Here is a 24,857-nt window from a genome sequence, read left to right as displayed (position 1 = left end):
TCCTGGATGGTCGTGATGGATGTTGATTTCTTGAGGCAGTGCCTTTTGAAGTTGTCCTCGACAGCAGGAAAGTTGTGCCCATGATGGAACTGACTGAGCCTACAACCCTCTGCAGCTCTTTGTGATCCTGTACATTGAAGGCTCCAAAACAGGCTGTGATGAAACCAGTCAGAATGCTTTCCATTGTGCTTCTGTAGAGAGTTGCAAGAGTCCTTGGTGATTTCTATAGATTAGCAAAGGTCATCAAATCGCCAAGACCTCCTAATGAAGTACAGCCACTAACACACCTTCTTTGTGTTGGGCACATGATAGGTGCTCTGAGATGTTGACACCCAGGAGCCTGAACCAGCTCACCCTTCCACCACTGACCCCTCAATAAGGACCGATGGGTGCTCTTCTGATTTCCCCTTCCTGAAATCCACAGTTAATTCCTTAATCTTGCTGAAGTTGAATGCAAGGTTGTTGTTGTCGCCACCTAAGATTCGGCGAATGACCAGCATTACTAATGTGGTTATAGGCATCCATCTGATAAAGAAATTTCAACCAAACATTGACAACATCAGTAAGGTTATGTACAAGCATATAAAACTTACATAAAATCAGAAGGTGAATTGTTACTTCTGTTATTGGTTGGTTTGTATTCATGTTGCTGGTTTAGATTCTAATTATTCTTTTAGTCTGTTGACTGCCCTCCAGTCACGTGAATATGTAATGAGAGCATTGGACACATGAGCTCTTGCTGCACCGTGAGACTGGGCACTTGTCCATGCTGAGGGTCAGGTACATCGTGGGTTGGGCCCCATTCTTTACAACAGAATGACTGGCCTGGATGAAAGAGGGTAGTGTTTGTCTTTCTCTTTAAAGCATTATTAAAACAATTTCTACTTGCTTTTTTCATGCATAACTTAACTTTGAGTCACAGAGCTGTACCATATTGAAACAGGCCAGACTCGCCCATGCCGACTTTTTATATGCCTCTTATTAGTAGGGAGACTGAGAAATAGTTGTAAAGGACTTTGACAGCCCAAGCTTCAGGGAGCTTTGGGTTATCAGAGGTCAAGTTGCTAATCACAGACTAGTCTGCTTCATGGGGCCGCTTAGCAAAGAGGCTTTTATCCCCATTCCACCCGAGGGACCCTAAAAGGCGAGTGCAGGAGGTGAATGTGTGGCACAGGCCATCACAGCACATATTCTGCCCGGTGGTGTATGTGATTGTGTTGAAATGGTTTCAGAATGGTTATAAAACACTATTGTTTACTATGTGCTTCCTTGACCCCCTGGTATCTAGCCTTTGCCTCTCTGTATGCTGTTGCAATTTTTCTCTTTCCTGCACATTTATTTTCCACCTCTGTTGATTTTTATGGATTAACCCTCAATTTCCTCCTTCGACTACAGCCTTTATATCTGTCCTCTGAAGTTCTAGATGTTCCTGTTAACTTATCAATAAAGTTTAGCAAAATGCATGAGGAAGGGTTCTTTTAATTTTAGTCCCTCAGTTCTCCTTATTTTCCTGCAGGTTCCCCAGTGTTCACAATCGAACCCATGGATACCATTGCTGATGCTGGAAGCACAGTGATGTTGAACTGCCAAGCAGGAGGAGAGCCAGTTCCAACTGTGGAGTGGTCCCGGCAAGGAAAACCCCTGCCAGGAAATGACAGAATCACGGTCTTATCCAACAGCTCACTGCGGCTCACTGCTGTGCAGAAGGAAGACACGTCAGAATACGAGTGTGTGGCCAGGAACCTGCTGGGTTCAGTGCTCATCAAAATCACCCTGACCGTACAAGGTTTGGACAGCTCCTCCTGAATCCTTTTACTTCTACAAGATAAATGCTCTTGGAATAGTCATGGTTACTACTATTGCCCAGCTAGGGAGCAGAAAAACATAGGTGCCAAAACAGTTACTTACTCCACGTCTTGGTCAGTCTTCACTTTTCTGCCCTGATGAGCAGGTGAAGATAATCATTTACCAGGGACTGTTGTTCAGTTAGTGCGGATTGGCCTCACACAGTGCCAGGGCAGTTTTACAGTGGGGACTGTATAGTTTTACCAGGGTCTGCAGAAATAGCTGCAATCTTGTAATAATCTCAAGCCTGCAAATGGAGGTTGGCATTGCCTGGATTTTGAATGCAGAGAATTTAAGAAGTGATTTTAGCCGTCATTGCCTGCCTTTCGCACCACTGTCTAACTTGTATGGAAAAAGTCAGTGTAAAGTATGCTTATATTATAACTCACATGTCCTTCATAATTATTCTGAGATTAGTACAAAATGCAAAGTTGCCTTGGTCACTTCTCCTTGTTTACAGCTTTATTCCAAGGCCAAAGGGGAACGTAAAGTAATCCTAGATTTCTTTTTTTTTGTAATTTATTTTTTTATTGAAGTTCATCATCAAACAAACATTTCCATAAGATGTATTTCAGACATTGTACATATATATCATATAATCATATATATCATAAGTCTCCACTAAGTATTTATCTGGGGTATACACTTATAGAAAAGAGTGGAAAGAAAGATACCCCTGGGCATGGCACACAGAGTCTTTCAGATATAAAAAAATAAGGAAGATGTGGCAAGATGGAACCTGATTCCTTTTTTCAGTCTCAGTTCAAGGATTGCGTCTATTAAAATGAATATACTGCCCAGACTGTTATATCTCTTTCAAGCCCTACCAATAGAGATTAATAAAAATCAATTCAATGAATGGAACAAGATGCTATCAAGGTATATTTGGCAGGGTAAAAGGCCTAGAGTTCGTCTCAAAACTTTGCAATTAGCAAAGGAAAAGTGGGGGTGGGGCCTACCTTCTCTTAGAGATTATTATCTTGCAGCACAGTTGAAAGCTGTAATCCTAGATTTCAATGTCAGTTGATCATCCCTACTGTCCTGGTGCTGAATACCATAATGATCTCCCCAAACCATTTTACCCACCCTCTCCCCCTCTATCACCCTGATGATGGCCATCTGCTCCAATGTCAAATTCTGCTCGTACAGGGACTTGGAGCATTTTACTGTATTAAAATCGAGGGGTGACTGCACAAGCGCGTGGACGTCAGTGAGTTAGACCAGCGGGAAGAGTTTTAGAAGAAGACAGCTTTACAGAGCAGGCAACAGGCAGAGGGAGTCAGAGTTGGAGGGCTTTTGGAAATAACGGGTCGCGGCGGGGTAAGTTACTTATGAAGAATAGGAAGTATGTCTGTGAGGTCAGTGTTCTTTACTAGGTGTCAGATGTGGGAGGTCTTGGAGACTCCTAGCCTCCCGGATGGCCACATTTGCACTAGGTGCGTCGAGCTGCAGCTCCTTAGGGACTGCGTTAGGGAACTGGAGCTGCAGCTCAGTGACCTTTATCTAGTCAGGGAGTGTGAGAAGGTGATAGAGAGGAGCTACAGGCAGGTAGTCATTCCGGGGCCTCAGGAGACAGATATCTGGGTAACAGTCAGGAGAGGGAAGGGCAAGAGTCAGATACTAGAGAGTACCCCTGTGGCTGTCCCCCTTAACAATAAGTACTCCTGTTTGAGCACAGTTGGAGGGTGGGGGGGGGACCTACCTGAGGGAAGCAACAGTGGCCGTGCCTCTGGCACGGAGTCTGGCCCTGTGGCTCAGGAGGGTAGGGAAAGGAAGAGGATGGCAGTAGTGATAGGGGACTCTGTAGTTAGGGGGACAGACAGGTGATTCTGTGGATGCAGGAAAGAAGCACAGATGGTAGTTTGCCCCCCAGGTGCTATGGTCTGGGATGTTTCTGATCGTGTCCACAATATCCTGGCGTGGCAAGGAGAACAGCCAGAGGTCATGGTACATATTGGTACCAATGACATAGGTAGGAAAAGAGAGGAGGTCCTGAAATCAGACTACAGGGAGTTAGTAAGGAAGTTGAGAAGCAGGACCTCAAAGGTAATAATCTCAGGATTACTGCCTATGCCACACGACAGTGAATGTAGGAATAGAGTGAGGTGGAGGATAAATGCGTGGCTGAGAGATTGGAGCAGGGAGTAGGGATTCAGATTTCTGAATCATTGGGACCTCTTTTGGGGTAGGCATGACCTGTACAAAAAGGATGGGTTGCACTTGAATCTGAGAGGGACCAATATCCTGGCAGGGTTTGCTAAGGCTATTGGGGAGAGTTTAAACTAGAATTGCTGGGGGTGGGAACCGAACTGAAGAGACGGAGGAAGGGGCAGTTAGCTCACAAATAGAGAAAGCTTGGAGACTATGCGAGAGGGAGGATAGGCAGATGATAGAGAAAGGATGCACTCAGACCGATGGTTTGAGATGTGTCTATTTTAATGCAAGGGGTATCATGAGCAAAGCAGATGAGCTTAGAGCGTGAATCAGGACTTGGAGCTATGACGTTGTGGCCATTACAGAGACTTGGATGGTTCAGGAGCAGGAATGGTTACTTCGAATGCCAGGCTTTAGATGTTTCAGAAAGGACAGGGAGGGAGGCAAAAGAGGTGGGGGCGTGGCACTGCTAATCAGAGATATTGTTATAGCTGCAGAAAAGGAGGAAGTCATGGAGGGATTGTCTACAGAGTCTCTGTGGGAGGAAGTTAGGAACAGGAAGGGACTACTGGGTATTTTTTATAGTCCACCCAATAGTAACAGGGACATCGAGGAGTAGACAGGGAGACAGATTCTGGAAAGGTGTAATAATAACAGGGTTGTCGTGATGGGAGATTTTATTTTCCCAAATATTGATTGGCATCTCCTAGAGCAAGGGGTTTAGATGGGGTGGAAGGTTTCCTAACATAATATGGAGATAAGCCTACAAGAGAAGAGGCTGTACTTGATCTGGTATTGGGAAATGAACCTGGTCAGGTGTCAGATCTCTCAGTGGGAGAGAATTTTGGAGATAGTGATCATAATTCTAGCTGCTTTACAATAGCATTGGAGAGAGATGGGAACAGACAAATTAGTAAAGCGTTTAATTGGAGTAATGGGAAATATTAAGCTATTAGGCAGGAACTTGGAAGCATAAATTGGAAACAGATGGTCTCAGGGAAATGTACAGCAGAAAAGTGACAAATACTCAGGGGACATTTGTCTGACATTCTGTATAGGTATGTTCCAATAAGACAGGGAAAGGATGGTAGGTTACAGGAACCATGGTGTACAAAGGCTGTTGAAAATCTAGTCAAGAAGAAAAGAAAAGCTTACGAAAGGTTCAAAACACTAGGTAATGATAGAGATCTAAAAGATTATAAGGCTAGGAGGAAGGAGCTTAAGAAGGAAATTCTTTGCTTCAGTATTCACTACGGAAAAGGATCTTGGCAGTTGTAGGGATGACTTACAGCGGACTGAAAAGCTTGAGCATATAGACATTAAAAAAGAGGAAGTGCTGAAGCTTTTGGAAAGCATCAAGTTGGATAAGTCTCCTGAACAGGACGATATGTACCCCAGGCTACTGTGGGAGGTGAGGGAGGGGATTATTAAGCCTCTGGCAATGATATTTGCATCATCAATGGGACTGGGAGAGGTTCCGGAGGATTGGAGGGTTGCAGATGTTGTTCCCTTTTTCAAGAAAGGAGTAGCGATAGCCCAGGAAATTATAGACCAGTGAGTCTTACTTCAGTGGTTGGTAAGTTGATGGAAAAGATCCTGAGAGGCAGGATTTATGAACATATAGAGAGGCATGATATGATTAGGAATAGTCAACATGGCTTTGTCAAAGGTAGGTTGTGCCTTACGAGCCTGATTGAATTTTTTGAGGATGTGACTAAAAGCATTGATGAAGGTAGTACAGTTGGCCCTCCTCATCCGCGGGATTCTGCATGCATGAATTCAACGAACCATGAATCGCAAAAACCCGGAAGTGCTCTTCCAGCACTTGTTATTAGAGCATGTACAGACATTTTTTTCTTGGCATTATTCCCTAAACAATGCAGTTTAACAACCATTTTACATAGCATTTACATTGTATTAGGTATTATAAGTAATCTAGAGATGATTTAAAGTATATGGGAGGATGTGCGTGGGTTATCGTGGATCGGGATCGAAAAAAAAATCAGAAGTTCTCTTACTGAGTAAGTCGGAACATGTACATCTGGTATTATTTAGCGTCAGTTAGTCAAACGTTTGTCTTAGTATATAATATATATTTTACCTTTCTATGTATATAAAACACTTAGAACGTATGTTTCAGTGCCAGGCTCGGGAACGGAAGTTCTCGGGACTCAGGACAGATCGCTCCCTAGTGCGCTCTCCATCCGGCCGGGTTGATGTGAGGATCAAAAACTCAAAACCCCAAAACCCAATAATTAAACCACTCTGTTGCGTAGTAATAATTGTAGCTTTCATCGGGGCAGAGCCTTTCTCACTTTATCCTTTAAAATTGTTCCGATCGTTGACCGACGTAGCCTAACGCTTTTCCAATGACCGATAGCATTTCACCTCTTTCCCAATCGCTTTATTATTTCCACTTTATTTTCAATTGTGATCGTGATTATTTTTGTGCACAGAAACACTGCGCATTCAGAGCTCTGGCACCGGGTCCTAATATCCACCATATTGAGACAGATTAAATAAGGTCTGGGGTTCCGCTGGGTCCTAATATCCACCACACTGAGACAGGTTAAATAAGGTCTGGGGTTCCGCTGGGTACTAAGATCCACTGGATTGAGACAGGTTGAATAAGGGACTTGAGCATTCCGCGAATTTTGGTATCCGCGAGGGGTCCCGGAACCAATCTCCTGCGGATAAGGAGGGCCAACTGTACAGTAGATGTAGTATATATAGATTTCAGCAAGGCATTGATAAGGTACCCCATGCAAGGCTTTTTGAGAAAGTAAGGAGGCATAGGATGCAAGAGGACATTGCTTTGTGGATCCAGAATTGGCTTCCACACAGAAGGCAAATGAGCAGTTCGTAGATGGGTAATATTCTGCATGGAGGTAGTGACCAGTGGTGTGTCTCAGTTATCTGTCTGGGACCCCTACTCTTCATGATTTTTATAAATGACATGGATGAGGAAGTGGGTTAGTAAATTACTGATGGCACAAATGTTCGGGGGTGTTGTGGGATAGTGTGGGAGGGCTGTCAGAGGTTACAGCGGGACATTGATTAGGATGCAAATGAGTTGAGAAATGGCAGGTGGAGTTCAACCCAGATAAATGTGAGGTGGTTCATTTTGGTAAGTCAAATATGATGGCAGAATATAGTATTGATGGTAAGACATTTGGCAGTGTGGAGGATCAGAGGGATCTTGAGGTCTGAGTCCATAGGACATTCAAAGCTGCTGCGCAGGTTGACTGTGTAGTTAAGAAGGCATATGGTGCATTGGCCTTCATTAATCATGGGATTGAGTTTGAGCCGAGAGGTAGTGTTACAGCTATGTAGGGACCCTGGTCAGACCCCACTTGGAGTACTGTGCTCATTCTGATCACCTCACTACAGGAAGGATGTGGAAACTAGAGAAAGGGTGTAGAGCGAGATTTACAGGGATGTTACCTGGATTGGGGAGCATGCCTTATGAGAATAGGTTGAGTTAACCCAGCCTTTTCTCCTTGGAGCAACGGAGGATGAGAGGTGACCCAATAGAGGTGTATAAAATGATGAGAGGTGTTGATCGTGTGGATAGTCAGAGGCTTTTTCCCAGGGCTGAAATGGCTAGCATGAGAGGGCACAGTTTTAAGGTGTTTGGAAGTAGGTACAGAGGAGATGTCAGGGGTAACTATTTACGCAGAGTGGTGAGTGCATGGAATGGGCTGCCGGCGACGCTGGTGGATACAGACACAATGGGATCTTGTTGGTACATGGAGCTTAGAAAAATAAAGGGCTATCAGTAACCTAGGTAATTTCTAAAGTAAGTACATGTTCGGCACAGCATTGTGGGCCAAAGGGCCTGTATTGTGCTGTAGGTTTTCTATGTTTCAAAAATGTTACAATTATTTGCAAACTCTCTCTTAACCAAACCACCATCTAGACCCAGTGGGGTCTCAAAGTGGGCGATATCAACCACTGGGGGGGGCAGTGGGAGTTTCTAAGAAGGTGATAAAGATAAAGGGGACGGTAGGAGAGGGTTGCTTGGTGACAAGGGGGACAATTGAGGGATACAGGCTGAATTTAAGAAATTAATTACGTATATAAGCATTTGATCCTAGGTGCCTCATAATAAAGATCACCTCACCTCCTGCTAACCCACTGTCCTCTTAGACTTCGAAGTGCATTATAGTTGTTGAAAAGCAATGTGATATTTCTGCATTTGGCAAATCATGAGAAATCTGGACTGAAGATATTTTGTTATTTCTGGGCTTGGCCCACACATTATTGACATTCACTGCTGCAGTACAGTATTAGCTAGTACAATTCCCATACTCTCATCACACAGTGACACAGTTCCTGTGAATTAGGTTGTGGCATTCAGTGGGGTAAAGTTCAGCATTTGCCCCTTTTAAATGGTTTTGACTGCATTTCTCTGGCCCATGGCCCCAACTAAGATATGCTGCATCACTCTATGTACCTAGAGAGTCCAGGTTTTGCCTGAGCTATGATGATGTCGTAACCTTTTCCTTTATTGATCGCAATGCTTAAGGTTGGACATAAACGAAAGGCGATTCACCGTGGTCATAATGAAAATGGTAGAAGCAGACCAAATGAAAATGAAGTACAGAGAATATAGTGTGGAGTATCAGAAATAGGATTTTATACCAGCACCAAGCAACCAGCAGTAGCCAATGTGCCTGTTGTGTGAAAAAGTTTTTTTTTCGAATGAGTCCAGGCTCCTTGAACATTTGAGTGAATACACCTGATAAAGCAAGCAAGAAATTGGCTTATTTTCCGTCACTCCGTGAAAACACTTAGGAATGAAAAGCATTTCAAAACATGTTTGCCAGCACAAACAGTGATGTTTTGCATACTTCATACAACATTGCATTGCTAAATCTGGAAAGCCCCATACAATTGGAGAAGAATTGATTATTACTTTCTTGAAAAAAAGCTGTACCTAACATATTTATAACTCAATGAGTACTTCACAGACAACATCTTGTCTTAAGAAAACCCAACTGATCAGCTACACAAATCTTTAAATGCTGTTATCACAACAGTAAATAGAATCAAGTTCCATATTTTCAATTCTCGACTATTTCGAGAGCTTTGTATTGAGAATGATAAACAGTTTAAACGCTTGCTTTGGACACAGAATTCAGATGGCTCGCCAAAGGAAATTTCCTGAAATGCTTTTATGTGCTTTTTGAAACTGTAATAAAATTCTTTGAAGACTCAAATGCTTCATTCAGTAATCAACTCAAGAATACTAGGCATGGCATTGCTTATTTGTCAGAATTATTCACAAAGTTTAATGAAATCAATCTTTAATTGCAAGGAAATGATGTAAATCTTATCAAAGTCAAATCAGTTGGCTCCACATTTCTGTCCAAGTTAACCCTATTTAACTCAGGTTGTCATGACTGTCACGCGGTGGGAACAAGGGTACTGGGAGAGGACCCACACGCAGGACACAAACACGTCTTTCTTTGGTACAATAAAATAGCATTTATTACTCGCTACACAGAAGATCGGAAAATCGAGGACAAAGAGGAACACGAACCTCAGACTAGGGACTAGGATCGCCGCAGACCTGGGACTTGGAAACAGGGAACTGGGATCGCCACAGCCATGACTTGGATGGGGGAACACGGACAGCCGTGGACCTTGGACTTGGACAGGGGGAACACGGACAGCTGCGGACCTTGGACTTGGACAGGGGGACATGGAGAGCCGTGGCCCTTGGGGAGCAATGGGTGGAAAGGGGGAACCCCCGTCAGGCAGTGGCAATCCGGCCGGACCTGCCCGACGGAGGCAATGGGTAGGTAGGGGCAGAACCCCCACCGGGCAGCGGCAGTCCGGCTGGACCTGCCCGACGGAGGCAACGGGTAGGGAGGGGCAGAACCCCCGCCGGGCAGCAGCAGTGTGGCCAGACCTCCCCAACGGAGGCAATGGGTAGGAACATCGAGTCAGGACTCAACCTTCCATTCAGGCACCAAACCGGGGCTCTTCTTCGGGGGTAGACACAGACAAGGGGCATAAACGTCGAGTCAGGACTCCACCTTCAACTCACCCCTGGTAGATTGACCTTGCCCGGACCCACTCTGGCGATGGAAGGTGAATTGCTGGTACTCCGATGCGGGCTGGATCACTCTGGCTTGTCGTGGCGACTCACGAAGGCTTCTTAACACTCTCGCCCCGAACGGCTAAAGCCAAGGGCTTATAAGCTGCTGGTTCGGGTGGAGGGTAGATTACCTTAATTACCAAGCTCAAGGGACACGTGAAACAAAATTAAAAGGGAACAAGGCGTCAATGGTCCGGATCGCAACCTAACTAAATTTAAAGGAGAACCGATCCGGACCATGACAATGACCTTTTCCAATTTCTGAGTATCTCTGAGTTGGAAGAGAAAAAGAAATACCAAATGATAATCTTTAAGTATACTCTAACCACCTAGGTGAACTGCATAAAGACACGTAAGAGCGAGTTCAAGGTCTTCTTTTGATCTAAATTCAAGATTAGGTAATAAATCCATTCTTGAACACTTGTAATGAGGAGGGGCTGCAGAAGAACTGACCTTGTACAGAATGACTTGGAGCTAAAGTCGAGGTTCAAAAAATCATATCCAGACTTTCAGTTGGAGAAAGAAATCTCTGAACACTATCTAGCATTCTGGAAAATGGTCAAGATGTTCTTTATTGCCTTTCCAACATCATATTTAGCAGAGTGTGGTTTCAGTACATTCACCCAACTTCTTTCAAAGCAACAAAACAGAATGCAAGTTATTGAACTTGGGGATCTGAGATTCCTTCTGAGCAACAGTTAGCCTGATGTTAAGAGGCTAACATCACTGCACTAAGTACATCCACTGAAAGGTGAAAAAGCAATGAAATAGTAAATAGTTGGACTACTAATGTACAATCTAAAATTGTTTTACTGCAATTAAATAAATAATTTTATTTGTGGCTTTAAATAGATTTGAATAATTTGTACAATTATTTGTCACTGACTTGAATTTGTAGTTCCTATTTTCTTTCACTGTCCATTGTAAATAAAAATACTTTATAGTTTTAAGTAATGGCTGGAAGGGTGGGGGGGAGCACTGCGGATGTGGTCTGAGAGCCAAGTTTGAGAACCGCTGGCCTAGCCAAAGGTGAGAAAGCAGGTTACTTAGTCTATGGAGCTTACAACGTTTCTGTAAGTTAATCGTTCAATGTGTTGGAATGCATGGAAGGACAGGAAGTACCCGAATTATAAAAGAAAACACACCATTTTGGAGAGGGAGGGAGAGCAGCCAGATTTCTTGGTACATTTTGGTACCAATGACATAGGAAAGAAAAGCAATGAGGTCCTGAAGACAGAATTTAGAGATTCATGCAAAAAGCTGAGAAGCAGGACCTCCAGGGTAGTAATTTCCGGATTGCTGCCTGTGCCACGCACTAGTGAGGGTAGAAACAGGATGATTTGACAGATAAATGCGTGGCTTAGAAGCTGGTGCAGGGGGCAGGGCTTCAGGTTTTTGGATCATTGGGATCTCTTCTGGGTGAAGTGTGACCTGTACAATAAGGATGGGTTGCACCTGAACCCGAGGGGAACTGATATTCTCACAGGCAGGTATGTTAGAGCTGTCAGGGAGGATATAAACTACTTTGGCCGTTGGATGGAAACTAGAGTGAAGGGACTCAGGATAGGATGAATAGTTAAAAAAAAGGTAGCGTGCAGTCAGACTGTCAGGAAGGACAGGCAGATGATAAGACAAAATTGCATCCAGCAGGATGAGTGTCAGTGCTTTAGGGGTGCAGGATCAAATGGGGTAGCAAATACAGTATTCAAAGTGTTATATCTCAATGCACAGCGTATAAGAAATAAGGTGGATGATCTTGCTGCACTTTTACAGATTGTCAGGTGTGATATGGCCACCTCTGAATTGTGGCTGAAGGATGGTTGTAGTTGGGAGCTGAATGTCAAATGTATCAGAAGGATAGGAATGTAGGCAGGGGGGCTGGCATGGCTCTGCTGGTAAAGAATGCCATTGGATCATCAGAAAGATGTGACATAGGATCAAAAGATGTTGAATCCTTACAGGTTGAGTTTGGAAACTGCAAGGGTAAAAGGACTCTGATGGCAGTTATATACAAGCCCCCCAGCAGTAGCTGAGATGTGGACTACAGATTACAACAGGAAATAGAAAAGGCATGTCAAAAGGCCAATGTTACAATAGTCATGGGAGATTTTAAGATTCAGGTAGATTGGGAAAAATCAGGTTGGTAATGGATCCCATGGGAGTGAATTTGTTGAATGTTTACGAGTTGGCTTTTTAGAGCAGGTTATTGATAAGCATACTAGGGGATCAGCTATACTGGATTGGGTGTTAAGTAATGAACCAGAGGCAATTAGGGAGCTTAAGGTAAAGAAACCTTTAGAAGACAACGATCAGAATATGATTGTGTTCAAATTGGAATTTGGTAGGGAGAAAGTAAAAGTCTGCCAATGAGAGAGGAGTTGGCCAAAGTGAATTGGGAAGAGATGCTGGCAGGGATGTTAGCATTCATTTCAAAAGGTCTAGAATACAAGAGCAGGGATGTGATGCTGAGACTTTATAAGGCACTGGTGAGGCCTGGCCTTGAGTATCATGAATAGTTTTGGGCTCCTCATTTAAGGAAAGATGTGTTTATATTGGCTCTGGCCCTTACTCACTGGAGTTTAGAAGAATGGTGGGGGTGATATCTCTTTAAAACCTTTTGAATGTTGAAAGGCCTAGTCAGAGTAGATGTGGAAAGGAGTCTAGGACAAGAGCCTCAGGATGGATAGATGCCCATTTACATCAGAGATGCGGAGAAATTTCTTTATCCAGAGGCTGGTGAATTTGTGGAATTTGTTACCATAGGCAGCTGTGGAGGCCAGATCTTTGGGTGTTTAAGGCAGAGATTGATAGGTTCTTGAATGGCCATGGATCTAAACTTATGGGGAGAAGACTGAGGCGCGGGGCTAAGGAGTGGGGAGAAAAAGCATCAGCCATGATTGAATGGCAGAGCAGACTCGATGAGCCAAATGGCCTGATTCTGCATCTATGTCTTCTGGTCTTGGACTTATGGAAAATGGAAAATGCTGTAAATTTTCAACAGGTCTAGTCTGGGAAGAGAAACAGAGCTAATAGTTCAAGTCAAAGACTATTTTAAATTACAACACAGTTACGCAGTTTTATTTCTCTAATCTTACTAGAGGCCATGAATTGAATTTGTTTATTTGAAATAAAGCATTAGTCCTCTGAGCTGAAAGCACTTTAAACACATATGCTGGTTTCTATATTGAATTGTATGGCATGAAACAGGAGGCAAATGAAGTATTGCCAATTGAATTCCTGTTGTGTTCTCTCCAACAGTGCATGGCGGGTTTTCAGAGTGGCTGAAGTGGAGACCATGTAGTGTGACCTGTGGACAGGGAGTGCAGAAACGGCTGCGGCTTTGTAATAATCCAGTACCTGCAAATGGAGGACGGCATTGCCAGGGCACCGATTCAGAAACTCGGGAATGTCAGTCCAAACCTTGCCCAGGTCTGTTTTAATATCACAATATAAAATTACATAATAGTTTAGAATGTCAATGAAAATTATGCTTTAATGTGAATTAAAGTTCTGTCACTGACCCACTTATTGCACTGTTAAACCTGAAAGTAATGCCTGAGGGAAATGGTGCTTTCACCAGGTGGAATGTTCATCTGTTTGCAGTGGGAAGGTATTCAAAGTTCAAAGTAATTTTATTATTGAAGTACATATACGTCACCATATGCAACCCTGAGATTCATCTTCTTAACAGCATTCACAGTAAGCACAAGAAACACAATTGAATCACTGAAAAACCACCCCCAACAAATGTGCAAAGGATAACAAACTGCAAATACAAAAATAAAAAAGAAATAATAATAATAATCTTATATATATAATGTAATAAAAATATTGCAGGTAAACTAGCAAGGACAACTTACTTAATATATATTGCCATTCCAAACTCACACAACATACAGAAATCAATAAGTGAAAGATACCTGAAATATGCAGAATTAAAAGAGAAAATTGAAAGACCATGAGACATTAACAGGGTATACAGTGTCCCAGTAGTAATATCTACAATTGGTATCATCACAAGGTCACTGTATAATAGCATTAAACAATTAGGCCTACATAGCAATGTTTATATTAATCTCTGGAAAGCCACAATACAAACACCACTACAATAGTCCAAACATTCCTAGCAATTGAGAAATGGGTGTGGTTGGCTATGCCCGTACCTCAGGTTCTACCAGCTTGAGCTGAGAAAAAAATAAAATTATAATACTGACAATAAACATTAATAACATGAGGTGAAGAGTCTTTGAAAGTGAGTGCATAGGTTGCGGAAACACATCAGTGATGGGGTAAATGAAGTTATCCCCTCTGGTTCAAGAGCCTGATGGCTGAGGGTTAATAACTTTTCCTGAACCTTGTGGTGTAGGTCCAAAGGCTCCGGTACTTTATTTCTGATGGCAGCAATGAGAAGAGTGCATGGCCTGGATGGTAGGGATTCCTGTTGATGGATGCTGTTTTCCTGTTACAATGCTCCGTGTGGATGTGCTCAATGGTGGGAGGGGGGGGGGGGGGCTTTTACCCATGATCCACTGGGCCATATCCACCACTTTTTGTCAGCTCTTCCGTTCAAGGGGATTGGTGTTTCCATATCGAGCTGTGATCCAACCAGTCAATATGCTGTCCACCACACGTCTATAGAAGTTTTTCAAAGTTTTAGATGACCTTTCGGATCTTCACAAACCTCTAAGAAAGCAGAGGTGCTGCTGTGCTTTTTTTTGTGATGAGACTTGCATGCTGGACCCAGGACTGAGCCTCTGAAATGATAACATGTTACAAAATCCAGTTACAGATCTTATAAATTTCCTGAAATCTGCTGCAATTACCATTGTTCAAAGACCCCAGGGTATAATGGTTCCTTATTCCCCAAACATATCAGAAGGGAGCAGAAGCCGTAGAATCATATTTAGGTACAAGCAGCATAATGTCAGAGAAGGGAAGCTAACTTTTATATTTAATTTTTATACATTATTTGAATTAGCATTTTCACCTGCTTCAAATTAAGTCCAATACATGACCTCTTGTAAACATTCTTAGTAGGATGAGAAATTGTGGATTTTTTCATGAAATATTGTTTTCTTAAGACTTGGTGTTAATGAATATTTCTGTCTGTAGTGGATGGCAGTTGGTCAGAGTGGGGCCAATGGGAAGAGTGCTCTCGTACTTGTGGCCAGGGGAACAGGACGAGGACTAGGAGTTGCAGTAATCCAACCATGCAGTTCGGAGGGAGACGATGTGAAGGCAAGGCAGTGGAGGCCATCATGTGCAACATCCAGCCGTGTCCAGGTGAGCCAGTTAGTTCCAAATGTCCAATCCTACAATCACTTGTTCCCTTCACCAGGACCTCTGGAGAATACTGTGTTTGTACCTACAGTCTCATTGTCCCAAGGAATTTTAAACTAGTTAAACAATTAAATGGGTTGGAAAGACCAGTTTTTATATATTAAAAAAATTCTGGTTCCTTCATAGAAGAATATCTGCCTTCCTTATCTAGTGTGACTATTGTGAGTCTAGCCCCACACTTTAACAGCTCCCTGAAGTGAGTATGTGAGCCACTCACTTTCCACAAAATGAAAATAATAGATTATTCTTGGCTTAGGGCTCCTTTTCTAACAAAAGCCATGAATCACAACACGCTCCTCATTAGAAATTTCAGATGATGCATTGATCTTTAGATAATTGAAACAAAGATTCTTTTCTACACTGTTTCCTTTCATAAATGTTTAAATGTTTTTAAGCATGCCCTTTTCTCTTTCTTTCATTGTCTTGTCTAAAAGATATTAGAATTGAGGTAAGCTCCAGGTATCCAATAAATATATATATATAATAGAATTAAATATGGTGTGCTAAAATGTTGCAAAATGTTTTATCTACGTAATTCTATGCAAGTTATTAGCAGAGCTTCCAGAATATTCAGATCACTGCACCATAATGTGTCTTTGATCCATATTGTGGTTAAAAACCAAATGCTTCTGAGCAAATTGAATAAATCCATTGGACAAGAATGGTGTGACATTGCATATGAGAGTAAGATTTTCCAATCCAAAGAAGGTGAATAGAGTTGACAAGCTTCCCAAGGTGACCAGTGTTTTATCACTTTCCTTAATACTCCTTAGGAGGGAGATCCTGCTAAAAATTTCTTGGTAGCAGAATACAATCCACACTTAACAAATATTGTACTTCAATCACATTGAAAGGATTCAATTGAACCTCTGAGAATCCTGGATTTCTTTAGGAATCTCTGTTAATTTAGGAAATTGAAGGTGAGAAGAAATCTCCTGTTCTCGGTTATGTACTTTTGTGACATCATGTCTTATGTTTACAAACCAATGATCAAGACTAAACATATTACTTTTGAACAAGTATGCCCTCAGCTACTGTTCACTCAGTGCACATCCATGATGGATGTTTCAGGGTGGGGGCGGAATGATTGACATATTGACTCAGTGTTCTCTCCTTCTCCACATTATGCAGTGATTTTACCAATCTAGTGCAGTCAATTCCACAAGATGGGTATGAAGGAAGATCAATGAAGCAGATAGAGCTGCTCTCCTGACCTGGTTTGATACCTACTTTGGTGCTGCCTGAGTGGATTTTTCACATGATTGATTTCACATGATTCCTCCCACATTCCAAAGTTTCACTGGTAGATTAATTTTCTAAAGTAAATTACCCTCTAGCGTAGATGGGATTACAGAAGCATCAAGGAGAGGACCTGTAATGGTGGGTGGTCATGGAAATTTGGCTGACAGGAATGCTTTGAAAGTCAACTGAATAGACCAAATTACCTCCTTCCTCGTCAAATATATGGAAATAATAGACCAAGATTTGTGTTTTTTTTACAGTAACAGCACAAGTTTATCTAGTTCTAACTTACTGAGTAGTTTTCTAGATAAGATATCCTAATTATGTATGGTTTTTTTAGACTGAAATATTGTTCTCCTTTTTAATAATCTCTCTCCAGTGATTGGCGGCTGGAGTTCCTGGTTGCCATGGAGTCCATGCAGTGAGACTTGTGGGAAGGGGACTCAGACTAGATTAAGACTCTGCAACAATCCTCCCCCCTCATTTGACGGCACACACTGTGAAGGGCAAGATGCACAGACACGCGTTTGTAAGAACAGGATGTGTCCAGGTAAGCAAGTAGCAAATAGTGAACATAAGAGAGTCTGCTGTGTGAAACAGAGCAGCAAGTGTTCTTAGCCTCTGGGACGGAATTGGCATTCTGCATTTATACTTCAGCCAACACTACCCGAATCGGACCTAAAGATTAAATGCTGGTTACCATCCCTGCATAGCAGCACTGAGCACAACTACAACAAAGGCCACTGGTTTTGAAACAACATGAAAACATCGTACAGATATTCTTCAAATGCTTGCTCAGTTCTAATCTAAAGTGAAAGGAACCTATATTAGGAAATATCTGAAACCAATCACAAAGTTGGTCATTACTCACTGTATATAACCCGGGTCATTCCCACTCCAACCTGTTTGACATGTCATTAATCCCCGTCGGCTTAATGAGGCTTTGAAGGTTAACAACCTTGATCTGTTTTTTACTGGTATCTCACTGTTTCAGTGGATGGGAAATGGATACCTTGGGCCAGCTGGAGTGCTTGTAGTGTGTCATGTGGAGGAGGCACGCGCCAGAGGGCCAGGACATGTTCAAACCCCACCCCTCAGTATGGAGGCCGCTACTGTGAAGGAAGTGATGTACAAATGGACTTCTGTAATAGTGATCCATGTCCAGGTGAGTATGTGAAAGAATTAGCTCAACTATTACATTCCCCAGTTCAACTCTTCCAGTTTGCTTATCCTTAAAGAAAATCAAAATTAGTATCAGGTGCTTTTATACAGTTGGACGAGAAGCTAGACTGGACTGCCAACACAGATGCCTTGTGCAGGAAGGCACAGAGTCGACTGTACTTCCTTAGAAGGTTGGCGTCATTCAATGTCTGCAGTGAGATGCTGAAGATGTTCTATAGGTCAGTTGTTGAGAGCGCCCTCTTCTTTGTGGTGGCGTGTTGGGGAGGAAGCATTAAGAAGAAGGACGCCTCACGTCTTAATAAGCTGATAAGGAAGGCGGGCTCTGTCGTGGGCAAAGTACTGGAGAGTTTAACATCGGTAGCTGAGCGAAGGGCGCTGAGTAGGCTACGGTCAATTATGGAAAACCCTAAACATCCTCTACATAGCACCATCCAGAGACAGAGAAGCAGTTTCAGCGACAGGTTACTGTCGATGCAATGCTCCTCAGACAGGATGAAGAGGTCAATACTCCCCAATGCCATTAGGCTTTACAATTCAACTGCCAGGACTTAAGAACTTTTTTAAAGCTATTATTAATGCTTTTTGAGTTAGTGATTTAGATGCATATCATATTATTACTGAGTTAAGTATTGTATGTAATGAGTTTTTGCTACAACAAGTGTATGGGACATTGGAAAAAAATGTTGAATTTCCCCATGGGGATGAATAAAGTATCTATCTATCTATCTATCTATCTATCTATCTTTAACATTGAGATCAGAGGTTTTAAACGTGGTCTCGGCCTGAAATGCTAATTACTGTTCTTTAGATGCTTATTTTCCTTGGCAGTTTTCCTTTTGGTCACAAAGATATGATTAGATTCTCATGTTGCTGGTGTCTAATCTATTACTGTATTTAACACTCCAAATTTATAATACCCTAGCCAAAGTTTTGGGAATCTTCTGCTGTTGTCAAGTTGTAATTAAATGCTAATGTGAAATTAAGTAAGTGGAAAATCTTCCTTTTGAGGATTCCTGTGGTTTGAAGTTTCATCAGCCAGGAAATGGCTTGCATATTTTTTAAATATCTTCTGACTTCAAAGTAATTAAATTAAATGATCTTCCATATCAATTGGCATGTTGACAAACAAACTCTACTGGTTTAGGTGTTCTCTGGCTGTCTTTACTGGAAACAGGTTACATCGTTGCATACATGCACAAACAGATGAAGGCTAGTTAAGCGGTGTATTTTTAACTGGACTGAGTCAGTCATGAATTTAAAGTTGAGCTGGATATTCACTTTGCAGAGCCTGAGGGGCTAATTGCTAACCTCAGCATTCCACTACAGTATTATTATTTTTCCAAAGAGTCAGAGTTGTTCATGACGAAGTTAATAAATATTCCTTGCTCAGCTTCTTGTTGAGACCCACCACTCTAGCGGGTATTGGCAGCTAGACCCCACAGCAGAGACTAGACAGGGAAATCATGTAGTCTTTGAAGAGAGTAGGTCGATCGAGTATAACCTCCCTGTAGTGAAGGTACCCGTGGATATCTGTACTGGATAGGGCTTTAAACCTTCTTTTGAGTTTAGGGCTTTACAGACTGGGAACCCAAAAGCATCGCAATGTTTTTCTCATTTTATGAGTAATGTTATCTGAGCAGTAACACAGACAAATAGTCAGCTATCTTACATATCATTTCCAACATTATAAGATAAATATGATTGATAGAAGGCTGAACATATATTCCTTATCACATCATCTCACAAGCCTTACCCAAAGGCCCATTCCAAGTGCCTTAGCTCTCTGATTAAGAAATGCATTCCACTGTTCGTCATCTTCCTACTTCCATATTCGTTAATTCTTTTTTCACAGACAATACGCCAATAATGGTGGTTGTTCATCAAGGCTAAAAACTATATGAAATTGATTAGATTGTTATTGGCCCTCAATAGCAATGCTCAGCAGTGATCTTGTTTGTCCTGTCTTCTACTTCTGTTACAAGTCACAACAGTGTTAATAATGCTAATAATGTTTCCTTCTTCAGTTCATGGGAACTGGGGTCCGTGGAGCAGTTGGGGAACCTGCAGTCGCACGTGCAACGGAGGCCAAATGCGACGCTACCGTACCTGTGACAACCCCAGGCCAGCGAGTGGCGGAAGGGCTTGTGCGGGTGCAGACACACAGATTCATCGGTGCAGCACTGATCTTTGCCCAGGTTAGCTGGTTGATTTTACATTAGTATATAGAACTGGGGGAAAAGAAAACTAATTAGTTTCAGGTGCAAGTATCAAACTACAATGTCTGTATCAGAACCGAACATTTCTGCCTGTCACCAATCTGTGATTTTTGTTCAGTTTTTCTCTCTCTACTCTCTATTCCATTTTCCCTCAGTTCTAGTGAAGAGTTCTAATGAGAACTAACTTTGTCTTCATTTTTTCTTCCATAGATGCCATCTGATCTTGTCTCTAGTATTTTCTGTGTCTTTTTTTTTGCAGATTTCCAGCATCTGCAGTTTTATTTATTGTCTTTCAGGAGAGAAGTACTATGCTAAAAGTGTGCAGATTTGAGCAGTGTGTCAGATGAGATGCATATACAGTGCAGCATCAGATACCACAGTGGCCACGGAAGTTACACCCTCTTTACATATAACCAGAGGGATGTGTGATGTCTGGGTGAAGATTTCCTCTGAATGTTTCTTCTCGATGTGTGATTTTTGTGTTGGAACACATGCTATAGCCATATGAGGGAGATCGCATAAGAGGTTTATCCAAACTAATGACTCAATCTTTTGTGTTCTGGAAGTTTCTACTGTCACTGAAAACATGGAGGTAACCAACCAGAGGCTTTTGTTAGAGAAGTGGGGTATCACAGTGGCATAGCAGTTACAGTGACGCTATTACAGCTCGGAGTGTCAGAGTTCAGAGTATGATTCCAGCGTCCTCTGTCAGAAAGTCTGTATGTCCTGCCTGTGAAGCGCACTGGTTTCCTTCCACAGTCAAAGATGTGATGGTTGTGAGGTTAATTGGTCATTGTAAATTGTCCTATGACTAGGCTGAGGTTAAATCAGTGGGTTGGTTGCTCAGTGGGCCAGAAGGGCCTGATTCATGCTGTATCCCTAAGTAAATAAATACATTTGCTTCCCTACTCTTTTCAGAGCTGCTTTCATGTTTTGCCCTACTGCAACAGTATGGATGAGTAATCAGTTCAAGCTATTGCTTGCTGAATATACATATTGTAAAAAATAATACCCTCACAACATGTGGTTCATACAGCTACTGTGTGGTAGGGAGTTCATCTTCCCAACTCACAAAGACCCTGTGACTTCAGAGTCAAATCTAGGATCAAACGTAGTGCAGTCCCTGGCAGGAACTGGTGAGCAAGTACCATCTATTCAAGATTCACTTTGTTCTGAGACACTACAAGATGCTTACAGATGCATTTGTAGAGTTGTACAACACAGATGACAGAATATTGTCCTATTATATTGTTTCCATTCTCACTTAATGCAAATGAAAAAGTCAGTGGAACTATAGCAAAAAACTGATTTGCCGTGCATCATGAGAGGTGTTATTGCTGCTGGACTAACGGCCTCATGTTACAGCAATAATCACAAAGAAATACGCTAATAATCACCATTCCTGATGATCTCATTTACTTCTCCTAAAGTGCATGGAAGCTGGGGTCCTTGGCAGGCATGGAATGATTGCTCAGCAACCTGTGGAGGTGGGGAACAGCGGAGACTCCGTGTGTGCAACAGCCCAGTACCGTTGAATGGGGGCCGCTCATGCCCAGGAGATGGTTCACAGGTCTCCAGGTGTCAAGTTCAACCTTGTCCAGGTTGGTAAGATTTGCTATTGAATGGTCAGGGAGACTGGCTTTGAAGTTCATGAAGTCCACTTTAAAGCGGTCACTGAGATCGGGGTTTCTTTATCATTACATTTACTGATATCATCACTTTATATCACTGGACTGTGTTGAAATTAGTTCCGGGTACATGACCATCGCCTGTGCTTGCATTTCTACTTGCTGAAAATGAATGACTTTGGCTTTACCCTGAATGTTAAATACATTTTGCTAACCAGTTATAACCAACAGTAGTTCTTCACCCAGATATTTTCTTCTTCTTCCCCACTTTTCCGTTGAGGTATTTGGATAAGTACATAGAGGGAAAGGACATGGAGAAATATGGGGCTAAACATGGGTAATTGACTTTATAGGCATCCGTTAGTCTCGTGAGACCATGGATTTGTGCCTTGGAAGGTTTCCAGGGCACAGGCCTGGGCAGAGTTGTATGGGAGACCAGCAGTTGCCCAAGCTGCAAGCCTTCCCCTCTCCACGCCACCGATGTTGTCCAAGGGAAGAGCACTAGGACCCAAGCGGCTTGGCACCGGTGTCGTCGCAGAGCAATGTGTTGTTAAGTGCCTTGCTCACGGACACAAACACACTGCCTCAGCTGAGGCTCGAACCAGTGACCTTCAGATCACTAGACCGATGCCTTATCCACTAGGCCAACACAGGAATTGACTAGTAGGAGGATAATGTGGCTGGCGTGGAGCAGTTGGGCAAAGGGCCTCTTTCCATGCTGCATGTATGTGGTGTTGAATTGTTGATCCTTTCCACATCCTGTGGCGCTTTGGGCAGCAACCTTGCTGTTTCTTTAGCATTTGTCTGTTTAGCATTTAGCAGGTTGCTATCTTGTTGCTGAACCCAGTATGGATGGAAAGCATGCAAGGGGCCAGCCAGATTCCTGTTGTTGAAAAGGGCTGCTTTAGTATTTAAATACCACTGTCAACATTATGAAACAGCCCAGGACACTGCACAAGAGCATATGTCAAATACAATGTGAAAATGGGTCCAATAAGAACCTGTAGGGCAATTGACCAAAAGCTTGATCAAAGTGAGAATTTTATTTTAAAATTAGAACATCATCAAGCAAATATTCTTCACATGATTTAGTCCAACATAACCTCTGAAAACAACAAACAGTAATATTATTAGGTAATATATTTTCTGGTGTGATCTTATGAACTTCTGGTGGAAAGTTAACACTTATCAGCCTTCGCAATTTTGATTAATTGTGCCATTAACAGGTTTTAATCTGTGCCTCAAGTGGCAGGTAATGTGCTGCAATTCTGTTACTTCTCTTCAGGTGGTCCTCAGTATGCCAGAGGAAGCATTATAGGCAATATTAATAATGTGGAATTTGGTGTTGCCTTGCTAAACGCCACCATCTATCACAGTTCAGAAACTGGGACACGAAATATACAAGCACAAATCTTCAATGTACCGAGAAGCGTTGGTAAGTGGCTGCTGTTTAATTCATCAATAGAACATCTTTGATTTGAACATAACTGAAGGGTTAATGGCTGTTCAATGAGTTTCATGTTCAGAAACTGAAATTGAGATCAATTCAATTGACATTTACCTTAAATCGAGCAAAATGACTGAAGAGAATATTTGAAATCGAAGGAAGAAATTGAATAAAAAGACTAGGCAAGTGAAGACTAGTGAAGGCATAGGAGGGAAAGGGGATAATACTTGAAATTGAACAGATTTGTTGACTTTGTTGCTGACATAATATGCAAGAGAACACCTTAATTGCATAATGTATTTTGACATGACAATGAACAACCCCACTTCTGACTTTCTAATTCTTTCATAAGCAAGAATGTGACCATTACTTTATCAACAACCCTAAAGTGTGCTCTTACTGATAAACTGCTGTTAAAACATGAAATGGGTCAAATGATCATAACTCTGGGAAACACACTTTCCCAGAGCTGCCTAGAGTTATGGTATGCACGCTATAGGTAATAGGTTGATTGCTATTTTGTAATATACTGTTCTGTTCACACATTCCACTGTATTTTAGGCCCCGCCATGAGGAAACTCATTTCAATCATAAATCCCATTTATTGGACAACTGCAAAGGAAATTGGGGAAGCGTTTAATGGATACACACTAACAAAAGGAGTATTCAGGCGGGAGACACAAGTTGAGTTTGCTACTGGTTAGTTTATTTTTAATTTTTCCATTGTGTATAAAGTTGGAAGAGGAGATTAATCATTTTCTCTGATATGTAAGTTCACAGCTGTTGTCTTAGAAATAGTTATAACTCTCTGACTGATATCTCTCTACCATACAGACCTGGCCGATGCAAAATTGTCGTCTGTCCCTTTAAGAATTGATATCAATGTTAGGTGGAGAATTTTTTTCATTAAGCATGGATGTCTAAAAATCAAAACTTCCCGATATCAGCTCTCAGGAAAGCCCTTTACTGTTATGAAATGTGATAAAAATAACTCTCTTAATTGATCTTACTTGCTGCTAATTATATTGTATAGCTATATTTAGATACTTTATCTAGGAGAGCTTCTCATGCTCTAAACTTTTTAACTCGTTGCTTATTGAAGTAATAAGCATTTCTAATAATGTATGGGAACCTATATTATGCTGACTAACAAGCATGCTTTAAATTAATGAGTACCCATGGGGACATTTCAGATTGCTGCATCTAAAAAGTTTAATGTCCAGTACAGTACTTCTAATGTTGTTGCTGAAGTACAGTCGGCCCTTCTTATCCGCTGGGACCCCTCGTGGATACCAAAATTCACGGATGCTCAAGTCCCTTATTCAACCTGTCTCAATGCGGTGGATCTTAGGACCTAGCAGAACCCCAGACCTTATTTAACCTGTCTCAGTGTGTTGGACATTCGGACCCGGTGCAAGAGCTCTAAATGCGCAGTGTTTCTGTTCACGAAAATAATCACGATCACGATTGAAAATAAAGTGGAAATAATAAAGCGATTGGAAAGAGGTGAAACGCCATCAGTCATTGGAAAAGCATTAGGCTACGTCGGTCAACGATCGGAACAATTTTAAAGGATAAAGTGAGAAAGGCCCTGCCCCGATGAAAGCTACAATTATTACTAAGCAACGCAGTGGTTTAATTATTGGGTTTTGGGGTTTTGAGTTTTTGATCCTCCACATCAACCCGGCATGGACGGA

At 42.1% G+C, this 24,857-nt stretch overlaps 1 protein-coding gene across 1 annotated transcript in view; it reads left to right on the top strand.

The window, feature by feature from the left end:
• The window catches only part of hmcn1 (hemicentin 1), a 489,515-nt gene that overhangs the window by 436,282 nt on the left and 28,376 nt on the right, over window positions 1–24,857 (top strand). The window contains exons 87-95 of the mRNA XM_073063293.1: window positions 1,517–1,786; window positions 13,364–13,534; window positions 15,218–15,388; window positions 17,067–17,237; window positions 17,682–17,852; window positions 19,894–20,064; window positions 21,516–21,686; window positions 22,999–23,148; window positions 23,722–23,859. Of these exons, the coding sequence (XP_072919394.1) occupies window positions 1,517–1,786; window positions 13,364–13,534; window positions 15,218–15,388; window positions 17,067–17,237; window positions 17,682–17,852; window positions 19,894–20,064; window positions 21,516–21,686; window positions 22,999–23,148; window positions 23,722–23,859 (1,584 nt within the window). The remainder of the gene's footprint in view (window positions 1–1,516; window positions 1,787–13,363; window positions 13,535–15,217; window positions 15,389–17,066; window positions 17,238–17,681; window positions 17,853–19,893; window positions 20,065–21,515; window positions 21,687–22,998; window positions 23,149–23,721; window positions 23,860–24,857) is intronic.

The sequence above is a fragment of the Hemitrygon akajei genome, chromosome 12, assembly GCF_048418815.1.
Source record: "Hemitrygon akajei chromosome 12, sHemAka1.3, whole genome shotgun sequence".
Classification (NCBI taxonomy): Eukaryota; Metazoa; Chordata; class Chondrichthyes; order Myliobatiformes; family Dasyatidae; genus Hemitrygon; species Hemitrygon akajei.
The sequence above is the reverse complement of the archived record's forward strand: the minus strand, read 5'-3'. Positions and strand labels throughout refer to the sequence as shown.